This window comes from Rhopalosiphum maidis, chromosome 3 (assembly GCF_003676215.2).
Source record: "Rhopalosiphum maidis isolate BTI-1 chromosome 3, ASM367621v3, whole genome shotgun sequence".
NCBI lineage: Eukaryota > Metazoa > Arthropoda > Insecta > Hemiptera > Aphididae > Rhopalosiphum > Rhopalosiphum maidis.
Genome location: NC_040879.1, coordinates 22,662,707 through 22,689,110, shown reverse-complemented (window position 1 = coordinate 22,689,110; position 26,404 = coordinate 22,662,707). Strand labels below are relative to the sequence as shown.

The 26,404-nt window shown below is 26.9% G+C and overlaps 1 protein-coding gene across 3 annotated transcripts in view; it reads left to right on the top strand.

The window, feature by feature from the left end:
• Positions 1 to 6,443: 6,443 nt before the first annotated feature.
• The window catches only part of LOC113555636 (putative fatty acyl-CoA reductase CG5065), a 47,046-nt gene continuing 27,085 nt past the window's right edge, over positions 6,444 to 26,404 (top strand). The window contains exons 1-3 of one of the 3 annotated variants that reach the window (XM_026960099.1): positions 6,444 to 7,024; positions 21,189 to 21,411; positions 22,289 to 22,537. In XM_026960099.1, coding sequence (XP_026815900.1) covers positions 7,008 to 7,024; positions 21,189 to 21,411; positions 22,289 to 22,537 — 489 coding nt within the window. In that variant the 5' untranslated portion in view covers positions 6,444 to 7,007. Of the gene's footprint in view, positions 7,025 to 20,378; positions 20,644 to 21,188; positions 21,412 to 22,288; positions 22,538 to 26,404 lie in introns of those variants that run through there. The other 2 variants (XM_026960100.1, XM_026960101.1) reach the window with 2 other exon arrangements.

Sequence of the window (26,404 nt, the reverse complement as noted above, 5' to 3'; positions counted from 1 at the left end):
CGAAATTGTTTTAGCCGTATGTGATGACTATGATTTATCATAGAATTTTAATTTAACACTTTATTCATAAATAACTTATTACTCATTAATGAGAAATACTCAATCGCCATACACTGTACAGCAAACCTATTGTATCTAACCTATTTGATGCTTTTTAAAATTTTTTCATACTAATTAATGTTGAAAGAATTTTTATACAACAACTACTAGTGTTAAAGTTGTTTTGTTAAGTGTAATATATTATTGGACCTAATATCGTATTATAAAATGGAAACTTCAGTATTAGTATTGGTTAATAGTTAGCACTAATGGTTTGGAATTTTACCAGAAAAATACGATGGGATGTAAAAAGGATATTATTATATTTTGGCTACTATACTAGAAAGGTAGACAGATGACGATTAACGTTTGGATATTTATAACACATTCTTTATTTGTAAATAAGAATCTTGAAAAATAATTAATACGTTTGAAAATTCAACTGGAAAATACATCCGTAAAGAAAATATTTATATATTTACCATAATGTTTATTATTTTAAATAGAATATTTTATTCTTGCAATATTATTTATTTCTGTAATTTTTTACTGATGATAGAGCAAAATTATAATTTTACGATTGCATATAAACAACTAATAAAAAGATGATTGTTTGAATTATGTCTTATATTTTAACAGGAAAGTTAATATATTTATTTTTTTGAATTTTGTATAAAAATATAATATAATATTTTAGTGGACCAGATATTTTTTTCCCCGCTGAACGTTTAGAACTAATTAAAATTATTTTTATACCTATATACGCAACACTTATATAAATTAAATAGATACTGATTATTCTATTAACAGTAAGCCCACTGTCTCACTCATTATCTCAAAAAGTAAAATCGTTTTTAGAATATTTTCCTTACATAATATAAATTGTAGATGAATAAAGCAGTAGTCCAAAATTTTTTTTTTTGCATACTACTCCATTCCACTCATCTGAAATTTAAATACTTATAAAGTTATAACTAGTTATATTTAACTACTCGTTTGATTTCGATTGAAAATGCGAAAAAGTTCTTAAAAAAATATTTTGATTTGGAGTATGAAATTAAAAATGTATAGTATAATCAAAAAGTATAGTCTTAAAACAGTTTACTTGAAGTACAAATATAAAATAATATAAAAAAATATTTTTAAAAACCTTAAAACTTTTCAGTATAATTTATTATTAAAACAATTATCCAGTATACATACTTATGTAATACGTATGTATTTTAAGCAGGTAAATTATTTAGTTCTAGCATTACCAAACTTTTATTTTACCGGACCTCTTAATAAAAATAAAAAACAACAATAAATAATAATAATTGAAATGTTTTATTTTCTTAACTAAATGTACGTATTTTTATGATTTAAAATTGACTTAATAATAAAAATAAATTGATAAATATATAACTAGTATAATTAGTAAAAAAGAATTCATTGTGATAAGTGATGTTGTTGTTTTTTTAATAATTATTACTTAACCGGGTATATTAGGATTTAACATATAATAGATAGTTGGATTCGTAAATTTGATTCTACTTGTAATCGCTTTCAATATTTATTATTAGTATACACCATACACGTTAATAGAATGAGCATTTAATTATTCTCATTGAATATACAAAATCCCCTATGGATTTCATATAAGTAATACGCTTGATTAAAATCATTTAATAATTCAAATATTTAATTTTTATAACCATACATTTGTTAAAATTAAAAGTGACTAATTTATATTAAAAATTATATCTATATAGATAATATGGTATATATATATATATATATAAATTATATTTCATTCAAAGTTTCAATAATTTTGTTTATATAATATGATGTTTTTATATATATAAAAAAAGAGGATCGTTAATTATATATTATTTAAGTTTTGTGTTATGTAATTACAAAAAAAAAAAAATTACGTCAATATATCCGAAAACTTTTTAAAGTATTTTTAATATATAAGTATTAAAAAAAACTAAAAATCGTCCAGGATTAATCCTAAGACATACTTTTGTTACGAATTACAATTATTAATCGAATAGATACGCACGGTGTCTACTAAACTATTTTTTCGCTATTAAAACGTTTGATATTTAAAAAAAATTATTTGGTTTATTTTTTGATAGCAATTAAACTAGTCACATTTTATGAATGTTAAACATTTAAAATGATTTATTACTAGTTACATTATTCAGTTTTACATAATATGCAATTTAAAGAATATTAGGTAGATAGTACAAAATAATGTGTAAAAACTAGAGTTAAATATTAGTTTAAATTATTTTCATATGATATAAAATAAATAACGGTACATATTCATAATATGCATTTATGGTTAACATTTTTCACATATGTATATAAATATATTTACAACTCTGTATCTGAGATGTATTATTTAGACAAAAAAATGCGTTGTCACTTTTTTTTAAATATTTTTTAAAAACAATTTAAAATTAACATTTAACTATATTAGGTCGTATTGGTCGTAGCTGGTGAGTAATTGAAGTTTTTCTCAATATTGAACTATGTAATAATGTTTTATAGATTATAGCCAATACGATTTGTAACATGTGTAATATGTATTTTATTTAATTGCTTTACTGTAAGACTTTATCAATTAAACACATTATTTAACAGTCAAAAATATTTATATTTTATACATTTCTAACGGTAATAAATGTATAGCTATTTTAAATAATAATGCGTTGAATTAAAAATGACAAAGTACAATATAGAGATTGTTTTCAAGTGACCGTTAAAGCAAAATCATAATAATAATAAAAATCCATATACCATGTCAGCAATAATGGCTGAGTAGGTACATTTTATAACTGTATATTATGCACCATTTATTTTGATAATAAATACTATGGTCGTATTTGATTTTGTTTACGGTCAACATTCATTAAAAAGCAGAATCATTTTATATCAATCTGATGAAAATAGGTTCGATAATATTCCCGCCGTTGTACCTATTACACATAATTTATGCTAGTGACTGTGGTGTGGAAAATGTTATGCAAATTTTTAATTTTTTTAATTAAATTATTGTAGACCGTAGGTTTTTGTTTTATAATATATATTACGCTATAGTATGTGATGAACATAATTCACATACATTACCTGTATATTGTATGTACTATGTAGGTGGGTACTTAACATTAACATTATTATAAAGAAAATATTTAATGAATACCTATAGGTAGGTATGAATGTATAATACTGTTACGAGTATATAACAATATATACTTTAATTTAATTGATTTAAATTCCGATCAAAGTAAAAATGTTTAATTTTGCTCGTTTACATTTATAAATTTACTTTTTATATTATTCAAATTAATTAACAATATAACTATTAAGACAGTGAGCAAATTACAAATTACAATTTTATTATAATAATGATATTGTTTAAAAATTCATTGGGAATAATGAGTACCTATTTAGTTAAACAGTGGACATAAAAGCAAACTACATGATAAAAATAATAGCAACTTTTAGATTCCTTCTTTTGTCTTGTTTTAATAAAATAATAGGTGCAAACATACAATATCAATAACGTTAAGTGAAGTCAGTGGAGATGATAGTTTACCTAACTAGTTAATTTTATTATTAAAAGCTATAATAGTATAATTTAATTATTTTGTAAGCCAATGTATACTATATGTATGTGTAATGTATATAATTATAAATTAAATAATTTTTATTATGTGATAAACTGATAAGTGATAAGAAATTTTTACAATTAAGTACTTATTATAATTTATACATTTTTAAAGATAGATTATTGAAATATTGAATAACATAAAACAACCACCTATTCGTCTTATTTTTGTATCTTTAAATAATTAATATACAAATATTTATTAATATAATTTATTTATAATAACTAATAACGACTTATTATTTATTCCACGGCAGAAACACGTAGAAAAAACAATGATTATTAATTATTACAGTTATTTTGAACATGCGAAGATAAAATAAGGCAAACCTTTGCATAAAATATCATTATTACTTATATAATTAAAAATGTATTTTATATTTATTCTCTAAGAAATATTTTGATCATGTCAAAGCAAAACTTGCAATTTGTCGCCATCATCATCCACGAAATGTCTAAAGAATCGTTTTTACTGTCAAACAGTGTCAAAATAAGTGAATAATGGAAAATAGAAATAAGAACGTGAGAATTTTCCTGGAAAGTATTTCCTTCGTGTTTGTTTAATCGAGCAGAATAATAATTATTTTTGTTCGGAGAAAAATGTATTTTTGGACTGATTTATGTAAAGTTCAACGTTTATATTGTAGAAAATACCGCGAGGGTAGGTAAATATTTATTTCTGTTTATTCTTTAGAAAAGAAAACGAATTCTTTATTTTGATCATTAGCTCGGTTAACCGTTAAAAAATTCTTTCACTCTCTCACCCTTTTACAACACGCGATTAGGTATATAATAATCGAGAGAAATGGATTCTATGTGCAATTTTCAATATATATCATATGTGTAAATAATACGCACATAATATATACCTTTTATACATTTTAATTGGAGCCGTCAGCTTTATATAAATATATTGTTAAAAATACATATTATTTATTAACTGTGTGTTATTTTGCATTGAATGTGTGTATTGTTCACATTTACCCTATATGTACAGTGTTCTGATGTAAAAAATCGAATTAAAAATTGTTTTCTGTGACTACTTTAACCGGTACATTATGCTATTGACTTTCCAAATAAATATCATACTGTTTACAATAAAATATTATTTTACCATATGCTGTACTTATTTTGTATTAAATATGGTGTATTATACATTTTTTAGATAAATATTTAATACCTATTCAATATTATATTAAATATAATCGTTGTGGTGAAATTTATTTTAATAATTATTAATTTTTCCAAAACTTCCAAAACTTCTACGAGTAATCTTAAAAAGAAGTTTTTAACCATTAATAATTATGAAAGGTTATACTTAAACATAATGGTAAGTTAACGTATATTTTGCGTATTACCAAGAGTTTCAATTCAAAATATGAATTCTTAAATTTCCAGTGAGCTGCAAGCCAAAACACCCAAAACAAATATACCTAATATTATATTTAAAAGACTATTTTTTTGCAGGTGTACGTGTATTTCACAAGGTATTGTTGTCTAAAGGTAATAGTATTACTGTAAATTACGCGCTGGTTGAAAAAAAAATCAAAATAATTTTAACAATTTTGTACATTATATGTATAATTTGTTAATGTGAACACCCTACTATATTATACGAGATTTACAATTATTAAAGCCGGGTTAAGACTATTAAGGTCATAAGAAAATAGTATATACATAATTCTTGATTACATACTTATTTAAATGTTGATACTACGTTTTATCATAATAATCTCGCTTTTCAAAAATATGTGAAACTATACAAAAGAATATAATTTTTTTAATTCAATTTTAATATTGTTAATTACTTGTAATTTTTTTTTTTAATATTAACTAAGTTGGAACCCAATAATATAATTATAGTTACATTAATTGTTTTTGATAATATGTTTTGGTTTATCTATTGTATTTGGTATATTCTTTGATTTTTTATACAAAATACCTAGGTATCTGATAAAAAACCGCATGTAATATGCTTTGGTGACAATATAATTGAAAGAATTACATTATGATGGAAACAAATATTATTTTTTCAATTTAAAAATACCAACTAAATTTTAATGTTTTGGATCTTCAGTCCAAAATTATTGCTTATTTTTGTCTTTCTCTTAATTTCGCAGTCCCGCCGATGACTATATAATAAAACAGCATATCATATCATACTAAATATTCAATCGAAAATTTGACTATTTAAGTAAATATATACTCAATTATATATATATAAATAAAATGATACAGGTAGGTAAATCATACCTCTCTCTACTCGATCTAAAAATATCGCGCGCTTTTTGTGAGCGCCAGTCGCGCTGGTACTGCAGTGGTAGCGTTGTCTCTGTCGTGTCGTTCGTATTTCACCGATTGTCCGGAACGCGACGACACCATATATCATCATCATATTATTATTATTGTTATTTTTTTCTGACAAAATAATGTTTATGCAAACATTTATAATCGCGTGAGGCCCACACATTCCTCGGTGTATTTGGTTCACGCACACACAAATGTATATAATATATATAAATATTATATACGTGTAGTAGTAATGATAATAATAATAATCCAATAATGCGCCTAGACAGACACGACGACCTATCATGGTGGTGGTGGCGTCGGACACAGTGACGGTGGGGATAGAGGGAAGAGGGGTCGTCTATTTCGTTATTAAACAACTGCGATACTGTAATACAGTCATGTATAATATTGTTATAATATTATGACGAAATCGTGAGCGCGGGTTTAGCCGCCGACGAGGGTTTTCGCAGTGGCTACGCGGCGGTTATTGCGATTTTTCACATTCGCCGTCTCGCCGATCGGTGGTTGTCGCTGTCATCGTCGCATTAGTCCGCTGCTGCAGTCCGTGCACATTATATCATATTTTACCTATTCCGTGGGACGCGAGTTCGAACTTAAGTCCGACTCTATGTAACATCCCTTCGTCATCATACACCTCCGTCAGAGCAACCCCTTAAAACGATCCGCATACCGAGTGACTTCCGATATTATAATATTAGCATACGAGTATATTATTATATACACCGGCCCATCGTATGCTTACGCGTTAGACTGCGCGTTGGTCTACTTTATATAGGTATATGAACCCGTAGTGAAAACTTACATTCGCTGCTGTCGTCTGACCGTATAACTGCAGTCACGTGCCTCACCGTCATACCTCGTGCATTCCGATCCGTGCTTCGAGTCAAATTTCAAACCATTTTACCGGCATGACGTCGACGAGAACGCGCAACAACGACACTTCTTAGTCGGTGACATATACTTACCACAATCATCGCGTTCATTTCGATATAAATATATGCCAGAGATCGCCAGGTAAGAACTGTCTTTGACAAATTTACCGAATTTATTTGTTTTAAATGAGCGAACAAACTTAAGCTGTATCATTGCGCCTAATAAATATAGTTATTAACACGTATACAACTTTTTTTTTTTTTAATAAAAACTATACGCACTAATTGAAATGAAAATAATTGCATGGATATATTCCATACGATAAACATCCATTTTCATAAGTGTTATAATTTAAAATTATTGAAACGGTTTTATAATCAAAAATTTTAAGGGTGAAGCCTAATTGCGTGTGTTATAATTTAAGGTTAGTGTTTGAAATCTGATAATATTATTATATTCAATATTAGATTTTTTTTTTAAACAAATATTTTAGAAATTAATGCATTAAAAGGTGTTGATAAATCTAGAAATTGATTTAATAGTTCTCACGATTAAATATATTTTATTATGCCCGTAATATTATAGAACTTAGTTCTTGCGTTATATTTGTATGTTTGACATGCCATACAATCAGCACTTGTTAATATCGGATTTCGGGTTTAGTTCACCTCCATTAGTTCACAAGTTCGTTAATCGCTTTATTATAGGTTAGGTATAGTTAGATACATATATATTATTATCATTATTGAGTCATATTGAACATATGGTTACAGTTTTATTCCATAGATAAATAATATAATTTTTTATTTATTTAGCTTAATAGTATTATAGTTTCCTACAGTCTACAATAATAACGAAAGAACTATGCAAAATTGTAAAACCATAACTATTTATGGCTTGACTATGGTCTACGTTTAAATGGATAAAATTTTGTCAAGTCTATGTTTAATAAATTTCAATAATTATAAAAAATAATTAATATAATTTAAAAAAATTAAAATTATTATACACGGGTAAATTAAAACCACAATGCGCTGTTTTATCATTTTTACTCTATTGTTTGAATCAGTTATATTGGATAAATGTTGTTTCATCTTGTGTTATAATAATAATAATAATAATAAACTCGTGATTACTTTGTTATATATATCTTGTATAAAAAAACAAAATGAAACTAATGTATTATTTATAGTACAATATTTTTGTATAAAAAGTTTTGATTAATTAGATGAATTTAAATTATTTCATCGTAAGTACAATGTTCTGTAGTAATCAGATGTTTTTTAAATATACTTTGTAAACATTAAAATAATAACACAATTTATTGTTGTTTGAAAATATTTAGCTGTTATAAAAACAACAAACTTTTTTGAAATTGAAATAATGTAATTTAACAAATGAAAAATTCTTACCAACGTACAAATATAAATTAGTTCATTTTTCATTACAAATATATATTTTTTCCCAGAAATTAAATATCGAGATTCTTAATTTAACAAAAACAAACGTGATTTGTTTGGTGTATTTTTTTTCCATAGTTAACATAGTTTTATTAATATAATAATCGATAACTACCGACTAGTGACCACTATCTAAATTTTATTGTTTATATTATATTCTATATTCATTATTCAGTAATACTGATATAATTTACCTATATTATACCTTCATTATTTATAAAGTAAAGTTTTTTTTTAATAATTTGACATTGTTTGTATTTTGACTATAGATATGAAATACAATATAATTAACTAAATAAATGATGAATGATGATTTGGGTTTGATAATTTTTTTAAGCAAGATTACTCATAAGTTTTTTACTAGAAATAAATTAATAATTACAAAAGCTAGTTGAACTTACCACATTAATGAGTTGTGTATTGCAAGTAGAGAAAATAAATTACTAATAATAATATAAATAAATTTTACCACCAGAATCATTTAAGTATAATATGAGTTATGATTAATTTGTTGAACACGTCCGTTACACAATGACTACCTGATGAAGAGGTACATTCAAAACTCACTATACAGCATAGCGACTTTTCTGAAATTTTATTGTTGTGGTTATCTGGAGTATGAAAATTTGTAATTGAGCTGAACTTACACCACGCTAATTATACATGTTAATAATTAAATTAAATTAAATGGAACGTTTGAAAAATAATGGTATAAAATATAAATTATAAATTTTATATTTTTCATAAATGTTAAAGAAATTTTTCTATGTAATATTGATGTATTCGAACTTAATATCAATTAATTGGAATCATCTTGCATTTAATTATTAATAAATAATTTATTATTTTAAAAACATTTAAATTTAAAACAATGTTATTAATTTGTCAATGTTTTCCTTTATTTAAACTACCTAGATTAAATAGGTTAATTTTCTTGGATATATTTTGTAAACCAAACTAAGTAAAATGCATAATTGGGGTAAATTATACACAAACAAGTTGTTTTCTAAGTAAAATTAATCAATTATATTTTAAATAAATATTTACAATTTAATCATTTTAGTGGTTATAATTGCTTTAGTTGTATGGTTGAGTGAACTTATTTTAACACCCGTTTTAGACAGAATTTCAATGCTTCCGTGTCATTTGTATTCGATTTCAAGATAATTACCCACCCTAGGTCGAGTAATAACACTTGAGAAAGGTAACTTTTATGGCTTCTTCATGTACGTAATAAATTAAGAATAAAACAAATTGATCCATTTATGTGGTAGAAATATTCTATGACCTGAAACAATAATAAAAAAGACTATTGTATAGAGATAATAAATATTTTTCCTAACTTGGGACTCGAGAGTTCCTCCACAAAAACATTAATCAATGTGCAAGACTTATTTCCAAAAGTATCAATTTTTACGAAAAAATTCATTTTTAATTATTAAAATATAGAAATAAATAATTCTTATCCTGTACAATGTATATAATTTATCTACAATAAATAATAGAAAAACATTAAACACTTATTTTAAATTAATACATAATATCATACCTATGCACTATAATTTGATTTTAAATAATATATACTATATTATTTAGACTTATAATTATTGATAAAATGATACCTGATGTATCATTTGAATTACAATCTATACAATTTACAATAAAGCTGTAACCAGACGATTTTTTTGTCCTATACATACAAATTGATATAGTAAATATTTTAGATTTTGGACGAAGTAAAGAATTTATTATTTTTATAGTGCAGTTTATTATTATTATTCTTTTCATTGTATATTTTTCAGAGTGCGGAAAGCTTAAAAAATTCAACTGCTTAGTCTGTAGCAAATATAACCTTTTGTTCATTTACTTACCATAATAATAAAATACGTCCATCAATGACTGTATTTTGATATTGAGTAGAGCAAGTTGGTTTTGTAATAATTATGTGTTTTTTGTTTACGACGAAATTTTTTAGAGCAGAAAAATTGTTGAAATCCTAAAGGTTGAGAATGATTTTCGGTAATAAATTTGATTTATGTATAACAAATAAAAATGTTGGTACGTTGTGAAACAAACAAAATTATTTTCACTAAATCAAATTTTGATGTAATCGATTTATTTGTTAATATATTTATTCAGTGATCGACAACCGGTGGCCCTCGCAACTATTCCATATGGTCATATATGGCTCCAAAATAACAATTAAATTGAATATTTTATATACGTATTATATTAAATACTGACGATTTTTGATGATACATTTAAGTATATGAATAAACTTAATTTAAAACTAAAAGGTAAAAATAAACTTATTTTTATATGTGGTCTTTAAAATCTTTTGAAGTAAAGTTGAAACTTTTACAGTTTCATTTTGAAGAAATGAACTAACACATTTTCTTGCTTGTAAAAATCTTTTTGAATTCTCGAAATTTTTATTTTCATCAACTAAATTTGTTGAATCTATTTTGACACTTCAATACAAATTTAATAATTGTTTTCAAGGTTTTAAATTATATTCACAATATTTTCAATTACTTGCCAACCATTTAATATCGAAGTTGACGATGTTCCTGTTGAGCTTCAAATGGAAATAATACGTAAATTTGCAGCGCTAAAATGTTCTTAAAAATGCATTTAAACAATCGTATTTACATTTTCATGCTGAACTTACTCCATTATTTTCGAAAATTAAAAATGTAGCTGCAAAATATTATTATTATTATTAATATTATTATTGTATGTTTGCCGTTTGGGTATATAAATATATGTGTGTGAACAGCTCGGCCTTTTCTCATATGAAAAAACAATTTATAACCCTTACCGATCACGTTGAACATATGAATCATATGATCATCTCCCTCCACCATATTATGCTTAGAGCGTGAAAAAGTAATATTGATAAGGAAATCGAAAAAATAGTGAACAATATACGTCCAACAGTATATTTATCAAATATTCAAACAATTTTAATTGCATTATATTCTCTAATTTATAACTGTTAAATTGCAACATTTTTACATAATAATTATTAAACAATTTTAAAATAATACTAATCATTTTTAATCTTTAAATGTAGCCCCAAAGTTTCAAAAGGTTGTCGACCACTATTTTTATTGATATATTTTTGATTATTGGAATGATGTCATACAGTTGATATTCGGGGGAGTAAATAATTCGTCAGTATTTTGTATGTTAGTCTGATGTGCTTAATTCTAGTTTCATTTAATTTGTGATACTTATAATTGGGTTTCTGTTTTATCTTATAACCGAATATTTAATTTTGCTTAACTTGTTTTTGTGACTACCTCATATATTTATCCACAAAAAATAGTGTTTTGTTTAATTTTTTATTTAATATCGGTGTATGGAAGATACATGCATTGTATGTTAGGTGAATGGTGAATGGAGCTGTCAAAATGAAGCATATGGTTAGGAATTTAAATGATGATTATAATTTTTTACTATAGATATTCCTACATCCTTGTGATTTTTAGTGGCTTCCGTAATTATTTCCTGAAATTCTTTATAAGATTCGAATTTAATTTTGAAAATATTTGCAAATAGATTTGGTGGTTTTTTTTTTAAATAGTGCATTTAGTTCGGTGTTTATATAAAATGTATTTATCCACGGAGGCCTTATTGTCTTTTTTCTTTTTATTATTTGTGTTGTTTGGATAAGTTTCGATTTTTTTTTAATGTTTTTAAGGTTATATTGTTTAATGATGCGAGGTTATTTATTGATCTGGCTAGTCTTGCAGCATACACTAGTGATATCTCTGGTCTTTTTAAATCAGAGGTTGTTTTACTTTCTATAATATAAATACTTTTAATGGAGCTAACTTTTGAATGTACTTAGGTATAATCATTCAAATCTTTATGTTGTGGTTTACGTCAACGCATTTTATTAAAGTGTTAGAGGCAGTGATGTATATTATATTATCCAACTATGTTAAGTTTAGCTTGTGTTTCCGATTTAAATATTTTGTTTATTAAGCGATTGATGTTCATAATTTGACAACATTTAATATTCAAACTTTTAGTTGTTATTCAAGAAATATTAATCACAGAGATTTGAAACTTTTCGGTATTATACAATATATATTATTGTTTTTTATAAACAAAGGAAAATTTTTAACAAACATTACAGTATTATACATATTAATATTTTATTTAAAGTATTAATAGATAATTTTCATAGATGACAACGAATTTATTTGACAATTAATGTGGTTGAAGTCAAACATCAATTTGAATTAATTTATTAAATAATTACAAAGAAAGAATACGTAGAAGTAAAACAATGAATAAACCTCCTCTTACAATATGCTAGGTATATCATCATAATTACTAGCTGTATGTATCAAACTATTATACAAATTTGTCTTAAATTTTAGTACGTAATAAACAAATATTAACTTGGTAGGTATATTTAATATATATTATATTATATTATAACACATATCATGTATATTGATAAATACATAATGAACATTAGTAAATTATATCATAACAAATTTTAAATTATCGTCTAATATTAACTGTATTGACATAAATAAGACATGATGTAATCGATATGTATAAATAGTTAGTACGCATAGTTCGTATGGACGTAGTGGATTCTGTATAAACGATGTAATGGTTGTAACATATTTTGAAATAGTATGTTTTGGTAAAATCGATGAATCCTCGTCAAATATCTTTTCCCCGAAATTAATCTAATAATCGTGTCAAGTAAATTATAGTAAAAACTGAAAGGTATTGATGTTTAAAAAATGCACTTTATCGTTTTTCCGTATTGAACTTTATCAAAAATCGAATTTCAAAACTATTAAAGCATTTTTCAAATTGTAAATTAATGTAAATAAATATTAAATATGCAATCATTTTTTTCTTGGATACCTGTAGCCACCAGGATTATTTATTGGAAATGTAAACGTTTTCTTCTTATTTACATTACATATAATAGAAAATCTCCAATCAAAGTATTTACAATAAAGTAAATTAAATGCAGTTCAGTGAGGTTTATAATTATATTTTAATGCAGTAATCAAAAGATTAAATGAAAAAATAACAAACAAAAAACTAAAGAAAATTTTCTCTGGTATTGAAATCACATCATAGAGAAATATACTTGTTATATATAATTGCATATAAGTTACGTACCGTTAGGCATTAAGATGCGTATACAATTATTTTTACGATAAGTTTTTTTGTGCAGATCGCATGTAGTATTCTATTAAATATTTTTGGCCCAATTTATACTTTACGTTTTCTATGCTGATTTTGATGGTTTTGTAGTTTGTTGCCATACTTTATTAGGATATCCCTGTCATACATTTAATCAATGTTGGCCTTTACGAAAACTGTTTATAGAATTCTATGAATTATTACACAAAAGTTAATATGTAACAAGTAACAACTACACAGATATTTCGGGTGAGATTATATCAAAGAGCATAGTTTATTTGGAATACACATATTGAATTAATTTAGATAATATAAATTCCAAACAAACCTAAATATAATTTAATATATTATTTTTGGTTTAAAGCGTGAGATGGTGATGAAATATTGAAATTATATTGATGTTATACTATTATTATGGATGCACCTACTATTTTATCATTTAGTTTAAACGTATTAATAATAAACTATTTTTGTCAAATTAAACTTTTGAGGCTTATACAAATTATTATAATTTTAAAAATACCTATTGATATTCAATATATTTATATTCTTGTTGAATAAAATATCATGGATTATATTTATTAGATTATTATTGTTAATAATATGAGTAGGTGGGTTTATTATAATCAAGTTGTTGAAACTAAAAATGTAGTCTTTAAAAAACGAAGAAAATAAAGAAGTTCATAGTACTTGTAGGTACATATAAAAATATTTTAAATAAGTTTATAACTTTTAATTTTTTCATTATATCTGTGAAATGCTTAGGTAAATAATGAAAAAACTTTAGAAGTGTCTAGAGTTATTAATTTTTAATCAAAATATAAAAGAATTATAATAGGTTATGTTCATAACGGGAAACCTATACATTTCACATTTCTCCCAACAAACTTTTTTTTTTTAATTGTTCGATGTTTTCTTAAAAACAACAGTGAAATAATAGATTCTAGTTTTTTTTTGTGTAAAATAATTTATTGTCTAATTTACAGTCAATAAAATGGCGAAATAAAAGTTTGGGACATTCCTTTTCTCATATTTACTAAGTGAATTGTTTTTAAATTTAAAGTATATGTAATTGCATTAAAATTTAAACACCGTAAATTCCTCATCTTGAAGACAATCTGGGATTGTCAGATTTATTTTATAGGGTAAAAAACAATCTTTTACATCAATATATCTGATTATGAATACATTTACATATCAAATTGCAGTTAAAAAATATTTTTAAACGTGTTAAATAATTTCTAAAATCACCAGATTTATGAACGGGCGAATAATTAGTTTTAATTAAAAATATATATATATTATTATAAAAAATAATATTTTAATTAATTTCAGTAGTATAATAATTGTTTAAAATAAATTAATGAATACCTATCTAAGGAAAATAAATTATTTAATTATATGAAATAATAAGGTCGGAAGTACATGTAAAAATTAAAATTAATTACAAAACACGTAATGATCGCAGTGTTTATACTTCTATGTATTTAATTAAAAAGTTCAGTGATTAATATTAATTAATCTGCCAATATTTTTATCTAAAATGTTTTATAAAATCATTCAATACTTAAAAAATTAATGAATTTAATTAATTTTTAGTGTTAGGTATAACTATTGTAAAATTACTCTAGTCATATTATCGTCTAATTTCAATAGTATAGGCATTTTACTTGAAATTTGACTAATTTCGCATGTACCAATGTGTTCGTTTTAAAAATCAAACCATAAGTTAATAAAACCACAGTAACTGAATAATTTTAATTTATTTAGACCAACAAGGAATTTAATGAATTTTAATTGTAAAACATAATCGCCAATTATTCAATCATGATAAGCATAAAGAAATATTTGTACATAAATCAATGGGCGTTACTCTGTCAAAGAATGTATGAATATACTTTTATTTGTTATTACTGTTATAGTTTATAGTTTGGCCAATAAAAAAGTAAAGAACATTTTATTAGGTACCTATTTACCTATGTAGTAGCCAGTAGGTAATATACATGCACCGTTATACAGACTAAAATGGCCTATGTTATATTTTTATTTCGAACCACTGAAACCATAATCAATTTAACTATAGGTACGTTTTCCGTTACAATAATATTATAATAATTAATAAAGATGCAGATAATATGGAGTGATGGTAATATACAAAAATACCTAATTTATCACATGATTATTTCATCAACCCTATACTATATAGATTAATAAATTATACGTAAATATAATGCATCCTAATATTAATATGCATTCGATGCACTAAATTATCGCTATTCTTATAAAGAATCTGTGAAGTATTATATGACTTATAATATAGATGACCGTTCACCGTTTTTCCTGATAACTCAACATGGGTACATTATGAGCCACAGGGGATGTACTTCTCGGCTAATTGGTGAAGTGTTTCACTGTTAGGTTGGGTCGATGATTGTATAGAGGCCCTTTCAAGATGTTGTTTTGTCAGAATTTCGTCGCATTGCACAACAATAATATATATATATATAGCGGGGATGGAAATGTTAAAGCGTGTTCGATTGAGAATTATTGTGAATCGAACGGCGGAGACCAATGTCGTAATACTAATGAAGTAATGAGTGATGCCATCCGAAAATATCATAGCTGCCCACTTTCCGTGAGCTTATCACGGTTTTTAAAAATGTATGAAAGGCTATACGAGCTCATTGATCTTCTATGTATCCATATTTCAATATTTTAAAAATAACGATGTCAAAAATTGTTTTTAAATCGTTAGAAATTATTTGTTTATTAATTATGTGCAAAAATTCGTGCAAATAACGTATTTTTATATTTTTGTGAAAAGAGCTAAAAATATATATTTTACTACGCGCTCACTTGGAAAATTTATCACTCGAAAACATCCAGTACTTGTTATATTATGCAAAACTGCCTTGTAGGTTTCTGGGTAAAAAACAATTCTGTTTTTCGTCTTGTTAGAACCTATCTGTTCAAAATAGTAGTCAATACATACCATGGTACTTGATCGCTAGACTCGCTCGGATAGTTTAAATCGAAAACATGCATTGACTGTTATGCAAAACAATTACAAGTAGGTCACAGGGTAAAAAAAATTCTTCTGTTGGCCCCTAGAAACCGGCCAGGGTAACTAGCTCGCTACGCTCGCTCAGAGAGCTTACGTTGAACACATTCCTCGATTTTGTATATGCAAAACCACCTCGAGTAGGTCACAGGTTAAAAACCAATTGTTATGTCAGAACCTAGTAACCGAGTGAAGTTATTCGCTCGCTCAGTTTTTATATGAACCACTATTTTTAAAACGTTAAAATAGTATATTCTTGAAACAAAATTCTAAAGATGGATTTTTTTACTGTTTTTTGTGAAAATAATGTTTTTTTATAAAGTTACCTGTGCATAAATGAAAAACCTGATGATTTTTGCAATTTTTTTTGCATCATTGTTTTAATTTAAATTGTTATAATATATTTTGTTATTGTACCTAATTCACAATATTATGTATGTAGACATCGTACTGTAAAATGTTAGTATTATTTAATATAAACCTGATATATTTATTTACATTTGTATATTATGTTTAACACTATATGTTTATGTATAAAAATTGTTTAAATAATATAATATTAAATACGTAATAATAAACATTTGATTATTTAGATTATAAAATAAAAATAATACAAGAAGAAACTTTTCATTACAGCATTAAAACTAATCAAAAACATGGTTTAAAATTACAGTCATTAAATTAAAAATATGTTAGTGTTTTGAACTGTAGAAGGTATTTATTGATAATAATAAAAAAATAACTAAAACATAGATAATTGTCTGAGTTTTTAAATAATTGACATGCAGTTATGATATGTAGAGAATAACGTTGAATTCCGTTCATAGTCTCGTATTGCATGTTATAGGCATAAGAGATAAGAGTAACTATTATACAACTATAGTATGAAATTCAAATATAAAATAGATATTATATTACCTATAAGGACACACAAAAATTGTTAACAAATTTAATTGTCCTTAACCTAATAGTAATAAGTATTATTAGGGTCTATAATTATTAATACTTATATTGACTATTATCTATTAATAACAAACCTTGATAGTTGATTAAGACCTACAAAGGCCCATTGGTTGATAGGTACTCAGCCGTGGACCTGCATTAATAAAAATACAGTCCATTTTTTATTTCTGTTCGAACGTTTTAATATTATAATATATTATAATTATAGACGTTGTCGTCAACAATTGTTATTTTCTGGAGAAAAAAAAGTGCCTACACATTTTCTAAAAATAGACAATATTCGAAATCACAAAAAAACATGAAATATATGTTAAATCATACTAGTACGGATTAAATATAATACAGTTATATTAAAATAATTCCATGGTACTGGAATATAAAATTTGCATACGAATTTAATACATATAGTGTATCTATGGTATTATATTATTTTTCTCTTTCGTCAAAAAAAAAAAAAAATGTTAATGTTTCTTAAAATGTAATATTTTAAATTCTTAGCGGAACGACGATGAATGTATTGATTTTACAATTATGTGTTATTTTTTTTTCTGTCATCACCTTTTGGAGCAATATAAATGCTTTGATTTTAAACTTTTAGGGTATCGGGTAGCAAATTGGATGCAAATTACATCTTATTGATACTTTGATAGGGGTTGTAAAAAATAAAAATATCATACAATTTTCGAAAATATTAAAATAAAACATAATATCTTTTTTTCTTTAAAAAGATCTATTTTACTTTAAAACAATAAAATTAAAACCTATAATTATTGTTTTTCACAAATTATAATTATATTTTACAAGATATCACTGTATTTAATATAACGAATTATCTACAAACTTGCAAGCCTATGTAACCTATCTATTTTTAATTTCTATGGTTGCACGTAGTCAATAAGTCGAAAATAAAACATTAGGTAATATTTATTTTCTATTTTATTTTATTTATTTTTTTTTGACTTTAAGTATATATTTTTTCATTTGGTTTTTTTTTAAAAAAAAGTGTTAGATTTAGCTTTCTGGGATATCAATTCTGATACTCAGATGTAATAACTTTTGTCCTAATAAATACTATTACAAAATAATTAATAGCTATGATAATATAAAAATAAAAATAAGTATTAGGTATATTGATTAAAAATGATTACAATATTATATTTATTCAATTAACATTAACGAGATCTTTCTTTTACATTATGTTTCGTAAGTGTTTATATTCAAAGAATAAAAAAATACCGTTTAAAGAGTTTAACAAAAACTACGACAGTTATGAACTTATGACTTATGATTTTATCAACTTGATTGAAAATTCTCGCTCTAGTTATTAAAATTTAAAATTGCATTTACCGTCATTCAATTTTCATTCGCTGTATCAAAGGTATATTGTATTGATAGAAAAGAAACGTTGGATGTTAAATTTCTCACAAATATATAAATAGGTACATTGTAAAAGGTATAGGCGATCGTGGCGTAATATTAAGTAATAATAGTAACTAATGTTATATCATAGTCGATTGGCGGAGCGCGCATACCTATACGTATGTATATAAGTACCGTAGTGGGTCGAGGGATGACTTTCGGGGGCATTCGGACGCACTGCAGTCCGCGGGTACCGGAACGGGGTCGATTTTTTGTACCGTTACGTATACAAAGTCGCAGTATTCTTTTACTCTCGGACCGCGTTCCAGCAAAAAAAAAAAAAAAACTCTCTCACCCCTCCGGCAAAACCGCGACGAGAGGAAAACAAAACTCGGCACCGATATAAAACACGGTCCCCCCTCCCTCCCCCCGAGGTAGGAATCAAATGCACACACGGTAATAATGCGCGTGTACACAACACGCGTTACGCACACACCATACACACAGACGCATAATTATTGTGCACATAATAATAACAACGTACTTATAGGTCGTCGACGCCGAGTGGACGTTTTTCAAAAACCAGACGGCGGTGGCGGCCTCGGGTTTTCCGCGTTCCCATACACCTCTACCTACACCTTCCCATTCATATCACGAGACGGCGGGCGCCGCGATGTACGCGAAAACAACACTGTACAGATTAACCGGCGCGGCGGTAGATGTTTATTCGCAGTCTCGGGGCACACGCAGTATTACCTATACGCAAATACGTACACACACACACACACACACACACACAAACAAACACGCATACTTTTATCCTGCCACCCACAGATTTATCGACACGCCGCGACGCCACCACCACACCCACATCCACCCCCCCCCCCCCGCCTCCACCGTGCCGCTCCTCCGCCGAGACCACATTACAGCCGTCCGCCACTACCGCCAGGGCCGCGGCCCAAAGACACGGGGGTGGCGTGCGAACAGCACGATAGGGGAAGATACCGCCAACGCCACCTCGGCGAGGGATGACGCGACGTTACTCGAGCGAGGGGAAGGCACGGGCAGCTCCCCGATTTTTTTTTCCCCGTCCCGTCGCCGCACGCACACGGCGGAACGCGGGACGGCAAGCGCGCCCGCCCCTTTATCGAATTACCATTGCCGCCGCCGCCGCCGGGATGGGGTCGTGAGTGCGTACGCGCACACATACGCGCGCGCCGACACACACACAGACACAAGGCGCGACACGCACGCGCACTTTGGCCGCAGTCTGCGACGGCGACGACTGACGCTCTCAGGCCTCAGCTGTACGGTCGCTACACCATACGGTGCGCACAGCGTATCTACACGCACACAATCGCAAAACACACACACACACGAACGCGCGTGCGCGCACTCTCTATCTCTCTCTCTCACACCTCTCTCACACACACACACACACACACACACGCGCGCGCACACACACATATCGTCACGTTGTGTACCGCCGCTCGTGGAGTGTCGTAGTCGGCGTCGCATCGCGTTGTCCTGCCGTCGGCTCTCGTCCAACCGTCCGTCGGCGCGTTGGTTGGTTCACAAGTCGTACACTGAGGTACGTTGCGGCAGTCTCGTATCCGTCTTATCCGTCCGCGGTCGTGCGTTTTTTTTTTTTCGTCTTACCGCATCCAAGAGGGGACCACCCATCTCTATTGGTATAATTAACGACAGCGACAGCGATACTATCGTTAACAGTAAATATTTATTATTGTTATTATTATCTTGTATATATGTGCCATGGATATGTTTGTAGGTAATTTTTTCTCTGAGATTTGAACTCGTGAAGTTCACCCCACATTGTCGTAATATTATATCTCTCCGATTAACCTCGGGGACGGCCGCCAACGTGCGAAATGCGTTATGCGCCGATCCAAAAACGCACCGGATTCGCCGTCAGAATTCCGTCACCGTCGACGAGTGACTAATGTATAGACAGGTAGAGTGGTCTCGTATCAGAGGATCCGGAGGGTGTAAGTTCTCACACGCGCCACGTGCACGTCACGCATATAATGCCACTATTAGAGGACATAAAAGGATTTCACCGTCTGTCGCTCTTTTCGTTTATCATTCATTCTTTTATTATTCGAGAAAACAATATCTACCCTACGTCGCTCGTTCTGTGTATTATAGTCATCGGCATACCACTACAGCTTTTCGTGTTATTCGTTGATTCAGAGTCATAATAATGATATGATAATAATACAAAACGATTATGTTTGAATTTATTTTTGTTTTTCAGTTGTGCTGCAAAAAATATCAAAATGGCCAGCACGTCCAGCCCGATATCGGACTTCTTTCGTGGTCGTCATGTACTCATCACCGGTGGCACAGGGTTCATGGGCAAGGTGTTGGTAGAAAAATTGCTGCACTCGTGTCCGAACATCGCATGTATATACCTATTAATCAGGCCTAAACAAGGCCACGACGTCAAGTCTAGGCTTGATCAACTACTCAACGCTGCGGTAAAATAAAATTATAATATCAATAATTACAGTAACAATTGTGTATATACATTTATCGTAATGTTTATTTTATTTTTATTTTATTTCTTTGATTAGGTAACTATTTCGGTTTATGTCACACGATGTACAAATAATTTTCATGTTTGCACAGTTAATTTATAACTACATTGAAGCATGCCGCATGTGTACCTTTAACATTTTTTATAAATTACTAAGAGAATCTAATATCTTTCATGTTTTAACTAAATTCATTCGGGAATAGTGAAAATCATAAGCTACGATCTATAAAATATTATAGTTCATTCAAGACGCGTGCTAAATTTGAAAATAACACTCGGTGTTTGGCAGCACTCGTTGATATTTTTATTCTAATTAAGGTCTTGGTAGTCATATAATAATAATATATAATAAGCTCTTTTTTTGATTTGTTTTTAGTTTATATCTACTTATAATATTTGGTCTGTGTTCAGTCTTATTCACTTTAATTAGTTTTTAATGTACCTATTACTTTCAAATCGTTTTACACTATATTATTTCGTGTTTTCTGATTACCAAATAAAAATGAAAAAATAAGTATACACAATAAAAAAAAAACAACTATAATATTGACATTTTGTATTTGTATGTACATAATATAATAATATTATTATATGAAACGTAATGATACTTCGATATTAAATTTATTAAAAACTAAAACTAAAAAAGTGGATACAAAATATTTTAAGCTTAGCTGGAAATTAACTAGAAAAATAATCTGGCAATAAACTGACATTATATTATACATAATTTTTACGTAATTTTTACGTAGGTACTCGTTGTAATGTTTAAAAATTGCAACTGCAACTTTTTGGTATTTTAATTTTTCGTTTTTTTTTAGATATTTGATTGGGTGAGGAAAAATCAACCCGAATCCTTAAAAAAATTAGTGCCGATTAATGGTGATGTCACTAAATACGAACTTGGCATCAGCTCATTGGATCAAAACACGTTAATTAATAACGTATCTATTGTGTTCCATTCGGCAGCCACCGTTAAGTTCGACGAAGCGCTTAAACTTTCAGTTGCCATGAATTTGTTAGGTACTAAACGATTGGTTGAGTTAAGTTACCGTATGACCAAGTTAGAGGTAAGTGTTACATATATACATAGTTTCTAATTATTCTAAAAACTAGTTGAGTTAATATTAGGCAACGGACCGTTAATAGGACATAATAGCCAACGGTAATTTAATTATTATTGGTTTTTGTTTGTATTTTTTGTATCGGTTTAAACCAAAAATATAACAATTACTATTCATTACTCTGATTAATGAAAGGGTTATTAATATTTTAATAAAATTGTTTTTACCTCACTTTAAAAGAAATCGATCATAATCATAAACTATTATTTTCTAAAACTGTTGACTATTAGGAATAAATCTAATAAAAAGTATCACTTTCAAGTTACTTACCTAATTTAAAATAGCTTATGTAAACTACAAACGAAAGTTGAACAAGATTGGTATACTTTTCTGACGTTTCAAGTACGAAGAAATAAACCTTTAAAATTATATCAAGATAAAACGATATTAATTAACGGATTGTAGGTACATTGTTATTTCGGGCATATTTTAAACTTAAAGTTGTAATTAATACGCCTTAATAATAAAGGTTGTTATTAAAGATGCAAGGTAATATTTTAATGGATCCTGTGTGGAGTTGTTTCAGTAGTTATTTCAGTTTTCTAGAAAACAAAATACTAACTTGAAAACTATTTTCGTTTTTATTAATTAAAAACGTATACAGTTCAGCAAGTACAAAATACAAATATTAATATTTAATTAAAATTTGAAGGATTTACTTTAGTCAGAACGTGTTACAGTAACTATAAGTTTAATATACTTATAAATAACAATATTAACTTTAAAATTAAAATACAATTAAATGATATGAGTTACAACAGTTTTGCAAATCATAAATCTTATTTTGTAACAAATTCACTAAAAACCGTTTTATTTTTATTTTTTTAAATTGTTTAAATTAATTTAACTATAATTTACTAGGTATACGGTTTCAAAAATATCGTAAAAAATTGTATAATTAAATTTATATATTATATTATATTTATAAAACGGAAAAAATTACAATAATTTTATTTTAAATTTAAACTCATAGTAATATCCACCTAGTTTTATACTATATAAATGAGGTATATAGCGCAAAGATAGTTTAACAACAAATGTAATTACATTTTATTACATTAAACATTTTGGAATAGAAACACATAGATAATATTTCATTGTCAAATAATACAAACTTTGAAACTTAAAAAAAAGGTCCACTAGATAACAATTTTTTTTTTGCACTGTTATTTAAATATATTATAGACCAATTCTATGATTAAGCCATATTTTACTGCAGGCGATTTATCAATTTTATTAGTTACTATTCATTTATTACTTTATTAAGGAACTACTACTTTATGATAACATATTGAATCGACGATCGTTGTTTCTGGTGACTATTGTTCATCATACTATCTACTTACCAATTTTCCAAGTGTTAAATTTATAAAAATTGTATTTATGTATACTCATATTACTGAACGTGTTATTAAAATTATTAATTTACAACATATTTTGTTTTAATAATTTTTCTCGTTAGATAACTTATATTTTCTTTTTATACCCATTATGTTGAAGTTTGTATGATCTGTGCACAAGGTGATTAATCAATCATGCTCACCAACAATCTTTCATTAAAAATGAATTTATTGAAATTCTGCTATTTAGAATTGGTAAATATATTAAAAAAAACAATATTTTCAAATTTTTAAGATTTTTATGCTACTTAGAGAATGTTCTGTGGCAATACAAACTTCTGTTTTTCAAATGAGAATATTTTTTTTAGTTGTAAATTATTACTGGATAATTTTTTTTTTTAGTATTTATGAACCTTAATCAAAATTCAAACGAATAGTTTCTCATCAGTCATTAAAATATTTCTAATAAGATTAATAATCATTAAAAATAGTTTTACAAAAGTATAAAAGATACATAAAATTGGATCTATTACTTATTATACTTGGCCAATTTCACAATTTATTAATTTTGATAAATAAATATTAATCATTACAAGTTTCAAAATCAGCATAGCCCCATATCGTTTAAACGTCAAGCCAATCATGAACCAATCATCTTTAGTACACAAAATTAAATAATTTAAAAACTTCTTGTTCTAATTTTAATTTTGATATTATATCAATAATCTCAAGGATTAGAAAATGTGGCTTAAGTATATTAGTATATACATAGAAATTCCAAAAATTAGAATTTCAATAAATGTATTATTAAATTAAAAATAGTGGTGACCACCTATGCTTAGTGAACCACTGTCTATAAAATATGTGAAATAAAAAAATTACGGAAGAAAAATGTTATATTTATAACTGGATAATGTTAAAGTCACTATAGCTATATTGTAATCATGTCAACTTATTATGAACAATTATATAGATTCAAGTGTATTGCACGATAAAATACAATTATAATAATTGTTATTATTATTGTTTATAATATGAGAAAGATGTAAAAATAAAAAGCATTATAATAGAAAGATGCACAATTTAAAAATTGTTGGAATTAAGTCATTGAAGTCGTTAGATAAATATAATGAACAATAATCGACGGAACCAATAGCCGCCAAAGTCGATAAAAAATTGGCCATTTTTGCCACTATAGATTAAATAATAATACCTAGTTGAATTATTTATTTCAAAATCAAGGTAACTCAAATCTATGGTAGCAGATTTTATTTTCATTTTAGTCACTATAAAAACTGATATTAGTTGGACCAAATCTATGAAATAACTATACGGTTAATTAATTAATATTAACTGAAGTGTTTTAACTATCATTAATTAAATAATTAACTTAAACTAAAAAAAAAAAAAAATTGTCAGATAAAAATAAAATATCATAAGTCATAATATTATGTAAACATATTATTATAATTTTACTTACTGTTATTTTGTAGCAAAAAAATTTAAGAATAGAATCATCTAAAAAATATACAATAATTATTACTAGAGTTTTATTAAAATAATGGATATTATGGATCTATCAGTCCGATTTCTTCCTTATAAAAGGGATTAATATAAGGTATTTACTATTTATATCCTCCAGGAGTTCAATTCCTCCCCATTTGAAGTTACGGTAAGCACCAATCCTTTCTAGTCTGACTAGCGTTACTCAAGATGCACAATTTTTTTTACGGTATTGATGTAAACATCAAGTCTATTTATTTTTGAAATGGCGTAATGTCATCATTTTTAAGTCATTGTGTATTTTTATCATACCGTATTATAGTTATACATATTTTTTAAAACGATGTGTTGCTGTACAATACAGATATCACAAACTAACATAATAATGATATTTATAATTTATCACTCGTATAATTATTCATATGCTGCTGAATGTATTTTATTTTTACATTTTGTTCTTTCTTTTGTTTTAACTGATGTATTAATTTCATCATTAGTAGCAGCTTGCTTTTGCAGTACAGCTTCAATAAATTTATAAATATTGGGATAGGGTGAATATAATTTACTTTGGGAAGGAATCAGGCTTACGTGCGAATTTATCAGTAAACTTAGCATGGAAGGAATCGTGTACATTTTGACAAACTGGTATGTATGGGAAGAAATCGGGATTTGCCCATTTTAGTGTTTTATCTACAATTAAAATGTTAAAAATGTTAAGTACTTACAAAATATTATATTACGATTAATTTTCCTATGAAAAAATGTATTGTTTGAATAAGGTATAAATGATTATTATTTTAAAAGTTCACATTCTTAAGTAAATACTTCCTCTTAACGATCGTATAATAAAAATACTTTAATTTTTTTCTATTATTACTTATCAACATTTTTTTATTTAGTTAATGTAAATAAAGTATGAACTTTGGGGATATTTGGTATTAAAATAAATTAAATAAATAATATAAATAAT